The sequence below is a fragment of the Caretta caretta genome, chromosome 11 (genome assembly GCF_965140235.1).
Source record: "Caretta caretta isolate rCarCar2 chromosome 11, rCarCar1.hap1, whole genome shotgun sequence".
NCBI lineage: Eukaryota > Metazoa > Chordata > Testudines > Cheloniidae > Caretta > Caretta caretta.
The window spans coordinates 18,026,992-18,047,588 of NC_134216.1; the positions used below are offsets into that span (position 1 = coordinate 18,026,992).

Genomic DNA, 20,597 nt, shown 5'->3' on the forward strand with positions numbered 1-20,597 from the left:
GTGTTCAGGAGGGAGTGGGGAGGAGCAAGGACTCAGTGCGCAGGCTCCTGCTCCCTCCCCTGCCTCTTGAATGCGGCAAACCAGCTGATTGCCCCGGGCAGAAGGCAGGGGAGGGAGGGGGGAGGCTGCGCACAGTCCTCGCTCCTCCCCCCCTCCCTCCTGCCTCCTGAGTGCCGCAAGCCAGCTGATTGCCTCAGGCAAGAGGGAGGGAGGGAGGAGGAGCAAGGACACAGTGCACCTCCTCCTTCCCTCCCCTGCCTCCTGCCCGCGGCAATCAGCGGGCTTGCAGTGTTCAGGAGGCAGCAGATGGCAGGGGAGCCTGCGCGCTGTGTCCTTGCTCCTCCCCCCTGCCTCCTGAACACCACAAGCCAGCTGATTGCCGTGGGCAGGAGGGAGCAGGGAGGGGGGAGGAGCGAGGACATGGCGTGTGAAGTAAAGGGTGGGGGAAAGAAGAGGTGAGTTAAGGGTGCGGGTTTTGGGGAAAGGGGTGGAGTGGGCAGGCCAATGGTTGAGTCCCGCGCCCCTTGTGCTTGCAGAGTAGGGGAAGCTGCCGCAGCTGCTGTGCAACATGCTTCTCCTAGCCTACAGCACCTTCAGCCTCCTTGTCTCCAGTGCCAGTGGGCTGTGCCTGTGTGGGGTAAGACGGGGGCACCTCCAACTATAGTACTGTGTAGTATAGCCAAAAAAAGATTTCCCTGGAGCCTAACCCCCCATTTACATTCATTCTTATGGGGAAATTTGATTCGCTTAACATTGTTTCACTTAAAGTCACATTTTTCAGGAACATAACTACAATGTTAAGTGAGGAGTTACGGTACATGTTTATGATGCAGAAGGAGAGGGTTGTGGTAAGAGCCATGGGTAAGTGGCAAGATCTGCTGGGTGCGGTGTAAGTGTGTGTGAAGCCGGAAGAGAGGGCTGTGCAATAGTCCTGGTCACCTCTCCTTTAATACAGATCAGTTTTGATAGTAGAAATATCTTGCTGTGTGCTCCAAAAGTTCTGCCTACCTGGTTAAAAAATACAGTTGTTTCGCAAAGCCAAGCTGATCTGTGCATCTTAGGTTGCAAGAATGGGGGTTTCTAGTATTTTCCAATAGTGCTTTTGCAGCCTGTGTTGATTAAAATTACGAACTATTAATTACTACAGTGTCCAGCATCTTTCCTGAGTTTGAGTGTAATGAAGTCAGGCATTTCCCAAGTGGGGTGGCATTTCCCAAGTGGGGCGGGGGGGGGCGAGTTTTGACCCCATTGCCACTTTCAGATGAGTGGAAGAGGTCCTGACGTTTGTTGAAATGCTCGTATATAGATTGGGGAACCCAGCTGGGTTGGATTTCTTTTACTCCTTAATGAGGTTATGGTTTCTACTAAATCATTTTCATGTGATTTGCTTTTCTAAGTAATCTTTTTGCATGCTATTTAGCTTAGGCTGTTCATCTACTGATTTTGGGTTGACTGCTTTCAGAACATAGAGTAGGTCTGAGTAAGCTAAACATGGCTATAACAACATTGGAAATGTATTAGTCCCAGGATAGGAGTGAGACAAGATGAGCGAGGTAATATCTTTTACCTTACGCTCCTTGTTTATCACTAAGCTAAATATTGCATTTATTTTGACTGTTTTTGTAAACACAGGAGCATAATGACAGCAACACTGACTTCTGCTCCCATGGAATTCCTACGCAAGCCCTGTTAGTGATGATATCCAAGCTGGCCAGCACACTCTTGCTCTTCTGCCTCTCCCCAATACGTGTGCAAGTATCTTGGGCCTTTAGTGGCTTCTCTCCACCAATAGTGTTGAGAGTTGGGCAGACGGTGCACACACTCTTCCTTCTCCACAACATCGTCAGTAAACCAATCGCTTAGGCCTCAATGCAGCTTAAGAATCCTGCCTCTCTGCAGATCTTAAATTGAAGAGCAGGAAGGTGCTATACTAGCCAGCCATTATACAAGCAGCAGTGACTCCTTGAGCATGTACAAGAGTACAATGGTAGCAGCTACTGTCATGATTCCCCCGTCATTATAGTCACTCAGTCCTTGTGGTTACCCTTCCTTTGTCTTGATATTGATATGTGGTGCCATTTTGTTAAACGCGTGCATTTTCCTGTGCCATCCGCACCATCCTACCCCGTTACTTCCCAACAAGTCTCCTCACTGTCAGTATAATGTTTCTTGTCTAGACTGGTAAAGGAGAACTCAAACATACAGGGTAGAATACTTGTCCCTATTTTTTTAATCCATCCCTACAGGTTTTATAGCCAGTCCTTAGAACTGGGTAATATATTCCAAGCTATTTTATTATTCCTTTTTTGCCTACTAAAAAGCAACCAGCTATTGAAAATGACCTTCTATAAACTATATTCAAGGTATGAGTAGTGCTTTTTCTGTATCTTAGATTTTTCCCTAGTGTCCATTTATACTGCAAAGCATCTTTGATGTCTTTTCCTGGGAAGACACATCATAACAGCAAATGGCTTTGTTTTAGGCTGACTTCATATTGATCAATTATGGCCCCGTTCAAGCTGTAGGGAAATATAAATGAAATAGAAGAGAATTTGATAAAGTTGCACACGTTGAAAGCAGAACAAAAGAACTTTTCCATCCATTATTTTTGCAGGTTGAAAACTGGTGTCCTCATTTACCTTGGAGAGCAAAAAATCCTGACGAAGAAACTGATCAAAAATCAATGGTGAGAGCAGTGGTGGTTTTGACCATGTCTTAAAACTTATTTAAATGTTCAGTGAAATTGTGCAACAGATTCATTTTCATTCTTCAGCTTATCACATACTGTATAGGCAAGGAAGCGGTTTGTTAATCAGTCCACAGACAAAAGTCAATGGGGCTTTTGCAGTGCATAAAGTTAAGCATGTGTACAAAACTGAGGGCTTCATATTGCTGGATAGTTACAAAGGTGCTGAGTATCTTCCGTGGCCAATCAGAATTGGTGTAAACTGTCCATTTTTTAAAAAAAATGATGGATTTGTTCACAAGGGCCAGAGTCTCAGCAAATGGCTCATACACTTGATCGTATTTTAGTTTTGTGTCAGCATTTTTATTCTTCCTAAAATTTGGTTTTTCTTCATATGTTCCAGAGCTATAAACATTATCATCTGATGGTATAGCACTTGCATATAGTAGGGTAATTGTTGGGCTATATAATTAACCTTACTGTGGGTATAGGCTGCCTCCATTCTGCAGAATCAGTTGTTCTGAGGTTAATATGTTCTAGCAGAAGGACTGTTTCCAGTTAAGGCTGCTTTCTTAATGTTGTCATGGCTAACTTTTTCTTACTTCGGTCATTCATGACAAATAATTATGGTGCCTTTGGGCTACTTCTCGTTTGTTTCTAGTGCATTTTAATCATAGATTATCTGAGATAGAGCCAGTTAGGCTCACTTTGTAATCACATAATCAAACACAGAACTATGATACCGTACAAATAAAAATCCTTTCTGAGGTCTGCATAAACTCATGACTTTGGTATTTTCCGGGCTATAAGGCAGTAAAAAAAATAACTGACAGTTTTGTAGTGATGGTGATTTCCAGCCAAAGGTCTATATAGACTTTATAAGTGTTAATTAAAGCCTTAACCACCTGTGAGATAGGTGGTATATTTTTCTTCATTTTACAAATGGGGGATGTGAAGCACGGAGTGTTTAAGTATGATAGATTGTCACTTAAGAAAATTACACTGTATGAAGTTCTGATTTTATTATTTAATGTTTAATTGAAGGCTGAAATTCATACCGACTTTGATCTCCTCTACAAAATGATGTCAAGGCATGAAGAATTCCGATGGATGATGTTGCGCATCAGACGAATGGCTGATGCGTGGATTGAAGCAATTAAGTCACTTGCAGAAAAGCAAAACCTGGAGAAAAGAAAACGAAAAAAAGTGAGTTTTTTATTAACCGCTTCTGGCAGTTGAAATCATAACAGCTTTTGGAAAGTGTGCTTGTCATCTAAGCAATGCTTGAGGGGAAAGAGGTAAAAATTACTTAATCTCTTGTTTGTTCTTACTCCTGATTCCAAGAGAATCTCAGAGGGGCTAGTAGATTATTTTGCATGTAGGGGTTTTGGGGGAAAGGGGTTGGGGAGGGTGCAGGATTTTTTTAAAATATACAGGGTTGCTATGTGGTTGTGTTAGAGAAGGTAGGATCAAAGGAATATGCCTTACACTGGGAGCAAAAGGTGGGGAGGTTTGTGATGGTCCTTAGTTCCTAGGGGAGTTTGTGCCACAGTTTCAGACTAGCCCCTGGGAAAGTTCTGTGTCCCACAGAGACAAGATTTACCCTTATTATAGATTGCACCAGAGGAGTAGAGTTGTCGACCACAGTCTTCATCCCAGAGCTCTAGATGGATGGACTTTTAGATATGCTGGGCCCAGGCTATGGATTGCCCTGAAGATAAGGACTGAGATCTTGAATGTGATTTGAAATCCTCTGGGAAATCAGTGTTGAGGACAGGTCTGATGTGTTGCTGAGGAGCTGTTCTACAGCAATTTATACTAGTTGGCATTTCTTAAGCAATGAAGACTTCATGCCCAGGTGTATCACATTTGTGCAGTCCAACTGAGAGGTGGTAGACATAAATAACTGAGGCCAGGTCATCATCTGCCAGGATGGAATTGAGACTTTTAGCTAATCCAAGATGACAGAAAGTATTGCTGCTATGTGAGAGCTTATCAGTGAGGTATCCAAGAGGACGCCTAAACTAAAGACTGAATTGACCAATTGCAGACCAAAGGAGATTTTAACTTGTCCGCAATTCTTCAAAATGCTTTCCTCTGTCAACTAGTATCACTTCTGCTAAGGTTCAGCTTCAGCCATCTTCTCTTCATCTCTGAGCTGATCTCGTCCAATCACTGAGCCCAACTTTATGATAGTGCTGTGGTTGTGTGTGGTGAAGGATAGGTAGGGCTGTGTGTCATCTTCAGGCACCAGCAACATGAGTCAGTGTTGTCTGACCAGTTCACCTAGTAACTGTATGTAGTTGAAAAGGACCAGAGAGGGAACTCATCCTTGTGGGATGATGTGTAGTTTTCCATTGCTATTTGTTGGGTGCATCCCTCCAGGAAGGACTCAGACCATATCAGCGTATTGCCCTGGATTCCTGCCACCTCTCTCAGACAAGACAACAATATTTCATGATCGACTGTGTCAAATGTTGCAGAGATAACCAGGAAGATGAGAATGGATGTTTTCCCTCAATCAGCTAGCAGGAGACCATTCATGAGTGCCACTGAAATGGTTTTAATTCCTTGTCCTGGCCTGAGGCCAGGTTGTTCCAGGTCCAGAATATTAGTTTCAATTAGATGAGCTTGTAGTTGGCCTTTAGTGAACTTCTCTATGAACTTAAAGAGAAATGGAAGGTTTGACATAGGGTGATAGTTGGCTACGTCTCCTGAGTGAGTTTGCCAGTTTTGGTCTAACTATTTTGTGTCTGAAGGAAGAAGGGAAGGTTCCTTCTCTGAGGCGTTGGCTATTTTGGTCAGGAGTGGTACCAGTTGTTCCTGACTATCTTTTACAAAACAGGAATGATGCTTCTTGGATTTACAAATCTTGCCTTGAGATTACCTTAGGGCATCCAGAACTTCTTGAGTGAACTGTTTAAACTGTGGGAATGCAGTTGGGCTATTGATTGGTGGGGATAGGTGGTGCAGATCCATGCTGTTAAAGATGTCCTGAATGTCCCACGATGATCTTGTCAGCAAAGTAGGATGATAGTTCTTCACAGTGCTTGGTGCTCAGTTATGATACAGGCTGTAGTGCTTATTTACAAAGGTCATAAAGGATTCGGAGAGCTGCAGAGAAAAATTCCCTCCATTGCGGTGGGGGGTGGGTCACCCTTGTCATTCTTGTGCAGTCCAGAATGGTTTGTGTTTGCAGCTGTGTGAAGTAGCCCGAGAGAGAAACATGTCCTGTCCTTCTCAGCTGGAGTGTCGAGCTAGTGCAAGTACCTAATGAGAAAATATGGTCCTCCAAGAGCAGAAGAAATACGGTCCTATCCTGTAATTGATCTTGTCTTATTAGTTTTCAGACTCCTTTAATTTTTAATGGGAATTACTTAACATTCCAATTTTTGAATGATGAAATTGCTATCTTCACATATTGTATAAAATGTGAGTTAATCGTAACATTTTATTTTCTGTTTTCCTTATTATAATCTTTTTGATCTCAAACTTTATTGGGACAAAAAGGGACCTTTTTATTGGGACCTTTTTATATATAGAATCATATTTTTCTCCATATCAGTCTGCTTCCCCTCATTTTTAATGCATTCTCTTGTGCAATCATATTGTTTAGATCAGGGGTTCTCAAACTGAGGGTCGGGACCCCTCAGGAGGTCAAGAGGTTATTATATGGGGGGGTTGCGAGCTATCAACCTCTACCCCAAACCCCGCTTTGCCTCTAGCATTTATAATGGTGTTAAATATATAAAAAAGAGTTTTTAATTTATAATGGGGGGGTCACACTCAGAGGCTTGCTATGTGAAAGGGGTCACCAGTAAAAAAGTTTGAGAACCACTGGTTTAGATCATATCTGAGAATGTAAAAGATTAAAAAAGGCACTCCAGTGGTTTGTAAAAATGGTCTAAAGCAATGAAGTAGTCCTATTGCAATGAGTAGAGTGGTGGGGCTGTTGAGAAATGTAACAGTTCTTTGATTAAATTAGCTAAAAAAACAAATGTTTGAGTTGGAATGTGGAGAGAGCAAGAAGGAACCAACATAAGGTACGTTGGTTAATTAGTTGCAGAAGGAATGTTGTTACTGCTTACACCTGGCTTTCTTTTTCAGATTCTTGTTCATTTGGGACTTTTAACAAAGGAATCCGGATTCAAGATCGCAGAGAATGCATTTAGTGGTGGCCCACTTGGTGAATTAGTCCAGTGGAGTGATTTAATTACATCTCTCTACTTACTTGGCCATGACATTAGGATTTCAGCTTCACTGGCAGAGCTCAAGGAGTAAGGAGATTATTTTCAATTATGAAACTAGAATACAAAAAAGAAATTGTAAACTCCTGAAGCCTCTATTAGTACTGTATATAATTTCTTGAAGAGGAAAATGAAAGTGATAATTCACCAAACAGGAGATAAGAAGATTATTTTCATGAGCTAAATATATGCACTGTGAAAAGGATACTATGTTTTCATTGTAGCTGCAGCCTCCTGAGACTTCATAAATTAATGGTGGAAAATTCAAACTAAGCAGCTTAATTTTTTACCATTACAGGTGCTTTAAACATCTGCAACAAGATACATTACTTACTATTCTAATTCCATGTCCTTTAGCTTAAATTTATAATATTCCCCACTCCGCATCCAGCTATTTACAGTCTTAAATAAATTAATTTTAATGCAGTTACGTGCTCTGAAAATGCTCATATTTCAGTCAAATTTACATTAGTCTTTTTTGTAGGATAAAGTCATTTTGGTTTTTAGTCTGTGACACTTCATCCTACTTTAATACTTTTTATAATGCACCTGTTTAAGATTGGGCATTTGTCCTTTTTTCTGTAGCTTTCATTTTTACAGTATATACAATGAAACCATATTGTAGTGAATTCTGATATAATAAAACAGTTAACAAAATACTAAAAGTGATATACAAATTGCTTCAGTATATCGCATTTGCATTGTGAAAATTGCTGCTCAGGTTATATTTGTACCTCCATTTAGGTTAGAGAAATTATTCAGTGACAAGCGTCTACTATAAGAAGTCTCTATTTTACTGTACCTAATCCATTTTTCAGTAAACTTCTTAGAATGTTTTACTGGTTTTCAGCAGTAAGAGATTAAAATTGCACATATGCAGTTACTGTCTTTGCAAAATTAGAATAATTAACCACTGTGTTTTTTTTAGTGTAATTGGATTATCAATACAAATTGCATATCGCATGAATGCAGAAAGGTGCTGACATATTCCTCCCCTCCCCCCCTTTTTTTGGATAGGATTATGAAGAAGGTTGTAGGGAACAGATCTGGTTGCCCCACCCAGGGAGATAAAGTGGTAGAACTTATTTACATTGATATTGTGGGACTTACTCAGTTTAAGAAAACGCTTGGTCCATCATGGGTTCATTACCAGTAAGTATTACTTTTATCTAACCATTTGCAGAAGCTCTTTAACAAAAGCAATTGAGTAGCACATGTACAGTAAATATATAAAATACTGAGTACCTTCCAGTTTGAACTGAATTTATTTGAAAATCAAGCTGTTAAAAATTACTTTACTTCCTCAGGGGTCTTTCATTGTTAGGAGAATAATGAATAAAGAGTCTATTGCCTCTTTCTTTTCTAAACCATCTTTCTCCTCCCCTTTGAAAGACTGCAAGACACAGTATAGCAGCATTGTAGCATTTCCAGAATATTGTTATATTACTGAAATTGTGTATTCCACCTAAGCTGCTACTTTTGCTCTCTCTTCATTTGCTCCTTATGAGTGCTTTGTTCTTTTTACCTTAAATCAAATGATAAATGTACCAGCAAGGAAATTGAGTTCACTTTTTCAGTTGAAGTAGTCTGTGTGTCATCTTCTGTAATGTAAAACAAAATCACTAACTTAATCCTCATGAAAGGTGCTGGCTTGACAGTCCTGGTGTTACCAGCTTTGTCTGTTACTTTGACTCTTCTGGGGGTGGGGGTTCTGTACTTCTATCAATGTACTCCATATGTCACTTGTGTTCTCATGCGGAGCTCTACTTCTCCCTGCTGCAAGTTCCCTCCCAACGGCGCTCTCCTGCAGGACCTAGGTTCCCCAGGGCTGGGTTCTGCCATCCCCAGAATCTGACACTCACACACACATTAACAGAGCGAGGTCTGAGTGAACTGGGTTACTCAGCACTCCCAAGCTGACCCCTTATATGTTCCTAGACTCAGTAGGCGGGGTCGAGCAGCATTTCCAAGCTGTCACCCTCTCATAGGCCCTTGGACTCAGCAGGCTGGGTCCAACAGCACCTCCCAGCTGTCACCTTCCTATGCCATGGGCACAGAATAGAGTACGCCGGAGCAGGCTGGGTCGAGCAGCATTTCCAAGCTGCCACCCTCGTATGTCCCAGGTTCAGCACGTCCCTATCCCCACTTTCACGTTACACTTGTTCTAGTAGTAACCCCTTGATGAGCAAACCCCACAGGATTTTTGGGCGCTGCAGGGATCTTTTAGCTTAGGTACGAGGAGCGTTGCTGCAGAGTGAATGAGGAAACAAAAAAAACAACCATGGAGGGTGCAGGGGGGGGGGGGGGGGGAGGGGAGAGAAACAACCAGCTTAATCATGAAAGTTATTTATTGCCAGGTAATAACCATAGAGGAGCCAAACAAACAAAACTGTTATAATATTAAATCTAACTTAAATTTGATTATAAAAGTCAGGTTTAGAAAACTATAACTGATCGCACAAGTCAGGGTCAGAAGGCTATACCTAGAGAGAGAGAGCTGGGTTCTCACCACTCTGTGAAGCTTGAATCAATTGGGGGTCCCAGGTGGTGGTGGTAGCTGAGGGTCCAGAGTGCTGAAGACAGGCAGAGCCCCCAGCATGATCAGTCAGGAGAAGATGAAGTCTGAATGGAACTGATGCAGATTTTAGATCCAGGCATCTGAACACTTACTTGAGCATGAGTAGAGGTTTTTGTAGAGAAACAACAATGGTTCAAGGGAGAACACTAGATTTGTTTGTGTAAACTGATGGCTCAAGGAAGTATACCAAAGTTGTTTTGTTCAGGCTAGCCAATGGGAGCTGGTCATTTCTGGCTATGGGCGGTGTTCCTTGGAGGAAGCTCACAATGCAATTAGGGAACTTCACTATTTTGGATACCAATAAAGGATTTATTACTGGAATTGGTCTGATAACTACTGAGCTGGGTGTGTGCAGGTGTGGGTTCATTAACATCTGGACCAGAGATCCCCCTTCATGCAGTGCTTCCCTGCTTTTCTGGTCCCAGAGTTTGATGCGGTTCTTGCCTTGCAATCTCTGTTCTCCGTTCTGTATGTTACTGGCAATTCCTCCTTGTCCCATCTTCCATGCAAATGAGGCTAGGGGAGTTTCCTTAATCCTGTCATCCTTATCCGAGCGGTTTAGGTGTGTCTCCCACTGCCTTTTCATTGCTTTTTGTAAGTCTCTCTTCCCATCGGTTTTGGTTCAAACAGAGGCCTTTCGTGAGTCAGACAGGCTGGGTACTATGCCCTGGTTCCCCAAGAACACAGAGCCGCTAGGTAACACTGGAGACTGACGACCTCTGTTTATCCACTGAAATAGTACTTGCACAGTCAGCGGCAATACCTTTCGCACATTATCCCAACCTTGAGCTGGAGAGAGCCATCTTTAAGGATGAATGGGTAGTTCAATCTCTCTGGCCAATTGAGTTTACTGGGGATACAAGTTGTGACGGCTTTTGTGACATATAAATATCTGTTCGTTGGGAACTGAACTGAAGCCACTAACTGCTGCTATTATTAAGGGCATGAGAGTAAACTGTCCCACTGCATAGGAAAGATAAGAAGTATGGCAAGAGACCACCCTGGCTTAACCCGGAGATCTTCAATGATCTGAAACTCCAAAAAGAGTCCTACAAAAAAGTGGAAACTAGGTCAAATTATAAAGGATGAATATAAACAAATAACACAAGTATGTAGGGGCAAAATTAGAAAGGCCAAGGCTCAAAATGAGATTAAACTAGCTAGAGGCACAAAAGGTAACAAGAAAACATTCTACAAATACATTAGAAGCAAGCGGAAGACCAAGGACAGGGATAGGCCCATTACTCAGTGAGGGGGAGGTGGAAGTGCTACATGACTTTTCTTTCAGCTTTCACCAAAAAGATTTAGTAGCAACTGGACAACTAACATCGTGAATGACAGTGAAAATGAGGTATGATATGAGGCTAAAATCGGAAAGAACAAGTTAAAAGTTACTTAGAGAAGTTAGGTATCTTCAAGTCACCGGGGCCTGATCAAATACATCCTAGAATACTCAAGGAGCTGACTGAGGAGATATCTGCGCCATTAGCAATTGACTTTGAAAAGTCATGGAAGATGGGAGAGATTCCAGAGGAATGAAAAAGGACAAATATAGTGCCAATCTATAAAAAGGAAAATAAGGACAACCTGGGGAATTACAAACCAGTCAGCTTAACTTTAGTACATGGAAAGATAATGGAGCAAATAGTCAAGCAATTGATTTCCAAACACCTATAAGATAATAAGGTGATAAGTAACAGCTGGCATACATTTTTCAAGAACAAATCATGCCAAACCAAACTAATAACTTTCTTTGACAAGGTGTCAAGCCTTGTGGATAGGGGGAAAGTGGTAGATGTGGTATATCTTTACTTTAGTAAGGCTTTTGATACTGTTTCACATGACCTTCTCTTAAACAAACTAGGGAAATACAACTTAGATGGAGCTACTATAGGGTGGGGTTTTTTTAAATTTTTTGTGCATATTTGTCACAATAACACAGAAACACAATAAACATATAATCACACCATTTTCAGTTATTTTGGTATTTTATTTCAAAATACTTGTCAGCAAATAATTGAAAATGGTGTGATTATATGGTGTTACTTTGACAAAATATGCAGAATTTTGCAATATTTTAAAATGAATGCAGAATTTTTAATTTTTTGGTGCAGAATTCCCTCAGGCGTAAAAAAATGGGAAATGACTGCCTAGGAAGAAGTACTGCAGAAAGGGATCTGGGGTCAAAGTGGATTGATCACTAGCTAAATATGAATCAACTGTGTAACACTGTTGCAAAGAAAGCAAACGTCATTCTCAGATGTACTAACAGGAGTGTTGTAAGCAAGACATGAGAAGTAATTCTTCCGCTCTACTCTGCACTGATTAGGCCTCAACTGGAGTATTGTGTCCAGTTCTGGGTGCCACATTTCAGGAAAGATGTGGACAAATGGGAGAAAGTTCAGAAAAGAGCAACAAAAATGGTTAAAGGTCTAGATGACATGACCTATGAGGGGTGATTGAAAAAATTGGGTTTGTTTAGTCTGGAGAACAGAAGACTGAGAGGGGACATGATAGCAGTTTTCAAGAACATAGAAGGTTGTTACAAGAAGGGAGAAAAATTGTTCTCCTAACCTCTGAGAATAGGACAAGAAGCCATGAGTTTAAATTGCAGCAAGACATTAGGGAAAAACTTCCTAACTGTCAGGGTAGTTGAGCACTGAAATAAATTCTCTGTCTGTCTCTCTCCCCCCTACCAACCTGGAACCAGCAGGTCTAAAATAGCTTATTGCAGAATGTTTCAGTGTGCTGTGAAAAGGAATCCATACTCCTGGATTTAATAAAAAAACAATTGTGTGACTTATAATCTTGACTTTCTAAATTGCTTCTAAATCAAGTTGGTAGTGTCACTCAAAATTCCCAATAAATTCTGTTTTTAAAAGTGAATGTACTGAAATGTATACTTGTGTAGGCAGAAAAAAGTCAGCTTAGCCTTTCTCCCGGCCTCAGTTTTTTCTAAGACATTCCATCTTTTCCATCAGAGGTTTATTTTAAATTACACTCATGCTCAAGCTTGCACATTACAGAATTCTCTCACAGGGACTTCGAAGGAAATTCGAACTAAAGATAGGTTCTGCTCTTAGGAGCACACTAATCAATCTAATCTCGGGTTCCACTGAATTTCTTTGGTTGTCTTTCTGCCAGATATGATTCTGTCATTAGGCCAGTGTGGCAAAAAAAATGTGTAAAATGAAAATGGTCCCTTCCCTTTTTTCCCCATTTATTTTCCTATTTGCCATGTCTTATAATGAAGATATGTAAATGTAGCATGACACCAGCATTGTTTGATTAGTTTTCCATTTTTCTTATTTCATGAACCATTACATCTTAAAACGTCAATGTATTTTCCCTATTGTTTTCTAATTTGACTTTTTTCCAGGTTCGTGAGTTTAGCAATTAAATTTGGCTCTAAACAAATTTGTGTGAACTACAGTTTTTCTTAGTTTTGCTTTTTAAAATAAATTGTTACCAATGCCTCTCCCCCCATACACAAACACAGAGTAACATAAGCTTCTTGGCAAGCTTCTTGGCAAGTTTTGTGTCAGTGAAAGAATTTGTTACTTAATGTGGATAATTCCAGTGTCAAAGCAGATGTTTACATATATTTTAGTTTATTCCAATAGAACGAACATTATCATATAGAACTGCTACCTTATCATTGCTTCTTTACTAATTGCTGTCATCTTTTTTTAATATTTAATAGCTGTACAATTCTTGTTATAACTACAGAATTAGCCCTTTTTTGTTCTATAGTGAAGCTAAGGGTGTTTCTGTGCTTGCATTTCTTAGTTTTATGTCAGTTAAATTCTCTCAGCAGTGTCAGTATGCTGACCAGTTTAGTCTGCTTGTACAGAACAGGCTTGAATGTAATTTAAATTCAGACTTGCTGTTTGTTCATTTCAATATTCACTGCCATATCAGTTTTGTGAGAGAACTTGACTTCAAAGGAAGTTATTGATGGTTTCAAATTAGGTGACTAGAGTTAGCAGCTCCAAAAGCAGTGACTCTGCTGCTGGGAGTTCTGAAATTCTGGAAGAACCAAATCCTGTTTTGTTCATTTCTCTTGGTTGTAGCACCAGTGATGACATCAGGTAACACATGCTGTATGTCCAATATCATTGGTGCTGCCAGTATCACAGAATATCAGGGTTGGAAGAGACCTCAGGAGGTCATCTAGTCCAACCCCCTGCTCCAAGCAGGACCAACACCAACTCAATCATCCCAGCCAGGGCTTTGTCAAGCCGGGCCTTAAAAACCTCTAAGGATGGAGATTCCACCACCTCCCTAGGTAACCATTCCAGAGCTTTCTCACCCTCCTAGTGAGATAGTGTTTCCTGATATCCAACCTAGACCTCCCCCACTGCAACTTGAGATCATTGCTTCTTGTTCTATCATCTGCCACCACTGTAGTGGGGGGACCAAAACTGGACACAATACTCCAGGTGTGGCCTCACCAGTGCCGAATAGAGGGGAATAATCTCTTCCCTCGATCTGCTGGCAGTGCTCCTACTAATACAGCCCAGTATGCCATTGACCTTCTTGGCAACAAGGGCACACTGTTGACTCATATCCAGCTTCTCATCCACTGTAATGCCCAGGTCCTTTTCTGCAGAACTGCTGCTTAGCCAGTTGGTCCCCAGCCTGTAGCGGTGCATGGGATTCTTCTTTCCTAAGTGCAGGACTCTGCACTTGTTTTGTTGAAGCTCATCAGATTTCTTTTGGCCCAATCCTCCAATTTGTCTAGGTCACTCTGGACCCTATCCCTACCCTCCAGCATATCTACTCTCCCCCAGCTTAGTGTCATCGATGAACTTGCTGAAGGTGCAATTTATTCCATCGTCCAGATCATTAATAAAGATGTTGAACAAAACTCGCCCCAAGACCAACCCCTGGGGCACTCCACTTGATACCAGCTGCCAACTAGACTTTGAGGCGTTGATCACTACTCGTTGAGCCCGACAATCTAGCCAGCTTTCTATCCACTTTATAGTCCATTCATCCAATCCTTGGATGCATTAGATCTGGACCCATGGACTTGTGCATGTCCAGCTTTTCTAAACGGTCCTTAATCTGTTCTTTCACCACTGTGGGCTGCTCACCTCCACTCCATACTGTGTTGACCGGTGCAGCAGTCTGGGAGCTGACCTTGTCTGTGAAGGCCGAGGCAAAAAAAGCCTTGAGTACTTCCGCTTTTTCCACATCTTCTGTCACTAGGTTGCATTCCCCATTCATTAAGGGTCCTACACTTTCCCTGACCACCTTCTTGTTACTAACTTACCTCAGACATCAAGTAACACATGCTGTATGTCCAGTATCCTTGGTGTTGCCAGTATCATGAATGTACCGAAACTGATTTGGCTTTGATGTATATGGTTTATTTCAGAATGGCAAAATACCTAAGGCCTTAGATCAGGATTTTAAAATTTTCTGCGTGCCTCTATGGGTCTGTTTCATTCATGGGCATTGTGTTAAGTTAATGCATAAATATTAATAGTTTAATGTAGTTTAAAATGTGCAGCTGATTTTCTGCTTGAACACATGCATCCTCCATACAGTAGACCAGTATCTATCACCCTTTGCCTTTTTCCACAATCTCTCCAGCAATGGTTCGCTCCCAGACAGCAACCTTTTAACAAGCTTTTTCTGAAAAGAACTAACATGACGGCTATTCAAAATGAGCAACATTCTGTATAAAGAAGCCCTGAAAGGAGATCTGCTTAAATTTTTACATTAGAAATGCAGGTTCTGACTAGCCTGAAAGATTCTGTGGCCTACACTGGAAAAGCCACCCATTGCTGACAACAGATGTCATCAGTGGTGTTACTGAGTCATTGTTGAATGATTGTAAACTATTAGTACAGGCAAGGAAAGACAACTATAAGCATCAGGTTTCAGAGTAACAGCCGTGTTAGTCTGTATTCGCAAAAAGAAAAGGAGGACTTGTGGCATCTTAGAGACTAACCGATTTATTTGAGCATAAGCTTTCGTGAGCTACAGCTCACTTCATCGGATGCATACTGTGGAAAATACAGAAAATGTTTTTATACACACAAACGATGAAAAAATGGGTGATTATCACTACAAAAGGTTTTCTCTCCCCCCACCCCACTCTCCTGCTGGTAATAGCTTATGTAAAGTGATCACTCTCCTTACCTTTTGTAGTGATAATCACCCATTTTTCATGGTTTGTGTGTATAAAAACATCTTCTGTATTTTCCACAGTATGCATCCGATGAAGTGAGCTGTAGCTCACGAAAGCTTATGCTCAAATAAATTGGTTAGTCTCTAAGGTGCCACAAGTACTCCTTTTCTTTATAAGCATCAGCTACTGTAACTTTAACAATGTTAAAACCCAAACTATAGAGAAATCAGGGGGAGGTTGTTAATTTTTTTTTAAATCCAGTCCCCACTCTCCATCCTATCTCCATCCTTTCATATACCAAGAGGTTTATCACTCACTCTTACGTTTTTATAGAAAATATACTAAATAGTGTGGATATTTAAATTGTTTGATTTTATTTTTTTCCTACTTTAAATACATTAGGCAGGTTTATAGTGGCTTTACTGTAGGTAAGAGTCTCTTGAAAGGTGCTTCTGAAAAACTTGACTTATTTAAACAATCAAGTACTAATGTAATGGTATGGTGTCTGAGCACAGTTTTCAGTAAGTTCTTCCCTCACTCCCAAGCTATCAGAAGCATAGGACGCTTCAGACTTCATTTAATACTTTCTGCTGCAGCGAGTTTTGTGGAGATGGTTTCAAACCAGTAAATATATCCAAGAATTCGTGGTACATAATTATTTTTGTAACACTTAGAGTTCTGCTGTTCAACATAAATGTCTCAGTTTAAATAAAATCCATTAAGGCTCAAGCAAGCATGCCACTGCATACCCTTGTCAGCCTTACAGCAATTTGAAGGCACTCTGTAACTGTCTGCATGCGTCTTGACACACGCCCTGCTGTGTCTTATGGCTCCGGTTTGCCTTTCCAGACCCTTCTTATTGTCCTCTGACTGCTTTAGTCCCTTCTGTGCACATCTCTGCTCTTATCTGACGTTTCCTTCCCTTATTCGTTTCTCCATTCCCACGTGCCGTTATCAAATAAACACACACTTCATTTACTTCCCTCCTTGGTTAGCTTGCTTTCTGCTGGAACTTCCATCACTTCTGTACCTCCTGCTGCTTCAGAGACCCTTTGTTTCTCCATATTGGATCCTTTCCAGTTACAAATCTAGCTGTTTAAATCAGCCTGTATGTGTAGCATTAAATATACCTGAAGCATTTGTGCTCCTCATGTAGATGATTCAACAGGCCCCAATGAGGTATCAATTCTTCAGCTGCTTAGCAGGCTCTCAAGTCACACATCTGACCAAAGTGTGCATTATTATTATTATTAGGAATGCTGGATTGAGACTACCCAAGAAACAAGAATGCTGTTCTTTTTCTGATTTACGGCTGCAGTCTGTTTTTGTACTGCTAGAGTGTTCTCTGTGATGCAGAGATAATTGCCACTGTTGTAAAACGTTCTCAGTGAAAACAGTTGACATAAAACACTGAATAACTACTACAAAAACTGAACTGTCAGCTTTGTTGTTTTGTGATTCACAGTATGTAGCATTTTTCTATTCATTTTGTTTGAAAGATCACTATAGGGATAAAACGTGTAAATTATTCTGTCCTGTGCTCTCAAATATGAAGGTAACATTTCATATTAAAGCTACAATTTGCCATTGCTTTATGAATTTTCATTTAGACATTGGGGGCTGGAGGAAAAATTGTAAAAGAAATGTGTGAAACAGATGACTACAAATGACTGTACATGTGTATTTTTAGGGCCAAGTTCTTTCTTCCTGTCTGAGTAAATGAGCTATGCATAAGGAGTAGTGTACCAAGGCTAGGAGAGTAGTTCACTTCTCAAAAGGGAGAACACTTGCTCACCAATTCATTGGTTGCTGTTGCAATCTGTTCCCCTTAGTAACTCATGCAGCTGCAGGACCCTCACCAGGGGGGGATGGAAAGTGGATCCATGTAACTGTAGATCAGTTGGCCATGCCTTCGCCTTCAATGTGCAGTGACCTAGATCAAACCCCTGCAGAGCTATACTCTATAGCACACTTTGGTGTGGATCCCACTTTTACAAGCTCCCTGCTGTCTATCTGCTACAATCCATATTTTGTCTTTTTTTTTTTTTTTTGGAAGTTCTGCTCCCTTTCAAACCATATGTGCCCCTTGGGTTGTTGGAGGGAGACAATTCTCAGCCCTTAAAAAGATTAGGAGACACCAAAATCAGAATTGGTGTCCATTTAGAAGAGTCAGCAGTCATTATTTTCTGTCGGAATTACATTAGCACCTAGGGGCCCTAGTCATAGACCTGGACCCTGTAGTGCTAGGAGCTGTACATAGAACACAAAGACAGTCCCTACCCCGCAGAGCTTACAATCTATATATAAGACAAGAAACAACAGCTTGATATAGACATATGGGAGTGTAAGGAAACAATGAGACAACACTGGGCAACATGACTGACAGTGGACTCAGCACACTAGTGGCCTAATTGCTGTCAAGTTGTAGGCGGCATGGTAAAAAATAAAAAGTTTTAAGGAATGATTTGAAGGGGAATAATGAGGTAGCTTTTCATGTGATTAAGGAGATCTCCTTCCAACCATGAGGGGGCAGTATGGGAGAAAGCACAAAGGTGCTTATCTGAAAAGTTAACAAGTGGGCCATGCAGGTTGGCATCATTTCAGTAGTGAATGAAAGATGCCAGGTACAGTGAAGATAGGCCAGGAAGGGCCTGGGAAGTAAAGACAAACAGCTTATGTTTGATGTGATAGAGAAGCGAGAGCCAGTGGAAGGATTCAAAGAGAGAGGTAAATTATACTTTTAAATCTTTTCTAGTTTTTGCTATAAATTAGGGACAGAGAGGAATTTAAAACCTTTTTCTTTGATACTTTACACTGTGCCTTTAAACAGCTAGTCCCAGATAAATATGCTAAGTTAATAAACAGTATCCAACAAAACCAAATACCAGATATGTGCATTTTCCATTTTAGTTTATATGAATGTACAGTAGTTAGTGACTTTTGAAACGTACATTTGTTCTTCTCAAAGCCTGTTTGGTTGCATCTATGGTTGCTGACATTCATTATTTCAATGAAAGTGAACAGTAAAAACATATTTGTGATTGCACAATTTAGAAATGATTAAGGTTTGTTCTGGATAAAGGAAGTTCTTAAATTTAAAAGAAAAGCTTAGTCAAAGAAATACATGAACAGTTTTAATTACTTGTTTTTTATTCAGGTGTATGTTACGAGTATTGGATTCATTCGGGACTGAACCCGAGTTTAATCATGCTCATTATGCCCAGTCTAAAGGCCACAAGACACCATGGGGGAAATGGAACCTTAATCCACAGCAGTTTTATACAATGTTCCGTAAGTATCCTTGTTTTCATATATAATTGCTTCTAGAGCTAGAATTAAAAGTGGATGTTGCCATTAGGGAGAATCTTTGCCGTTTCAAAAGCTAGGTCATAATCTAGTAAAACGCAGAGGATAGGGGGCTTGCAATTTGTTTTTGAATATGCTAAGCTACAGTAAACTCAGCACAAATGCACAAAAGAACAGTGTTAACTGGGTATAAATTTTGGTAAGGAGGTTTATTCTAAAATTAGCTTTCCAACACACACTGATGTCTGGAGTTCACTTTTGTTAGCTTCAGTTTCTCAAACGCTTCTGCAGAGTGATTGGTGGTTGTTTTTTGACGTATCTGCAGAGTGATTCCATTTGGTAGACTAAATTACTGTTGTATTTGATCATTTTAAGTCAGAGTTCTTCAGGCTGTGATGTTGTATTTCTGCCTTTTTCCATAAGTTTTGTCTTTAACTGAACAGAGCACAATGATTTCCCCAGTGCTTTTCATTCAGGTATCATAAACTCACAATCTCCATCATTCAACGTAATTTTTGCATCTGTAGTTTTTCTTGCAGATAGTTTTCAAGGTTTGCTTGCACCCCACCCTGTTTGTTTTCCTGTTATGAGCATTTAAATTGAAGTGGACTGATTCAAATTATTTCAGCCTAACAACCTACAACACTGTTGAAAATTAAAACATGTACTTGAGAACAATGTAGCTGAAAGTTGCACTTATTGACTATTATTAAAAAAAAAGAAAAAAAGTAAAGCTATTCAGTGGCTCTGAAATGTTTTGACAGCTCGTGCAATGCCTGATATGTGCATCTGAAAAATCAGTGTCAGCTCATCAAATTGTTGGAGGGAGTGTGTTTAGATCAATAAAATGGGAGCCAGACCTTTTAGGTTGTATTCCTGTCTCTGCAGTTGTGACTCACTTAATGTGATTTTAGGTAAGCTAGCTAACACCCCCTATGCCATTTCAACAGGCACATCAGCAAAAACAAGGCAAGCATGTTTATTGGGGGACAGTCAGGTTTTTTCCTTGAAAAGACATAAGATATATGCCTATCCTATATTATTTCCCTTTGGACACAACAAATTAATGAATCCCACCCAATGTTGTCAAAAACATCCCGATAAATCCCAAACATTAGAGTCATTTTGGGTAACTAAACAGTAATAACCTACAGAGGTCCATCAAGAAACCTCCTTTCATTATACCTGTTTCATACACACACAGCTCATCTGCATTTATTGTGAATACACAGATTTATGGTGGTCTGAAACACAGTACATATTTGATTTTTTTTTCCTTTGGACAACCACAATGCATCTTTTCAGTAATGGCAAGGTGTGCACTAATATTGCTCTACTTCAACAATGACTGCTAGAAAAAAGTGTCCCATTTTTCTGTTTTAGTTATAATGGCTCAGTGTATTAGGACTATAGTCAAATATGAGAGAACATTCATGGAGACAGATATCTCCTCCTTGACAGAATGGGGGAAGGCTGAAAGGTCTCCACTTTGCCTCTGTAAATGTCAGGGAGACAGAATAAGATATCGTCTTGTTCACAAATTTCTGAATCCATTGAGTCTTTTCTTCCCTCATAATTCATGAAGTGCACTTTTGAAAATCTTAACCCACATACACTTTAAAAGTGATTTTGAGTGTC

General features: G+C 40.5%; 1 protein-coding gene across 5 annotated transcripts in view; it reads left to right on the forward strand.

Moving 5' to 3' along the window:
- Positions 1-20,597, forward strand: part of MGAT5 (alpha-1,6-mannosylglycoprotein 6-beta-N-acetylglucosaminyltransferase) — a 232,371-nt gene that overhangs the window by 133,334 nt on the left and 78,440 nt on the right. For all 5 annotated transcript variants that reach the window (XM_075117780.1, XM_075117781.1, XM_048869222.2 and 2 more), the window contains 5 exons: positions 2,615-2,686; positions 3,731-3,892; positions 6,794-6,963; positions 7,951-8,085; positions 18,811-18,944. In XM_075117780.1, the coding sequence (XP_074973881.1) occupies positions 2,615-2,686; positions 3,731-3,892; positions 6,794-6,963; positions 7,951-8,085; positions 18,811-18,944 (673 nt within the window). The remainder of the gene's footprint in view (positions 1-2,614; positions 2,687-3,730; positions 3,893-6,793; positions 6,964-7,950; positions 8,086-18,810; positions 18,945-20,597) is intronic.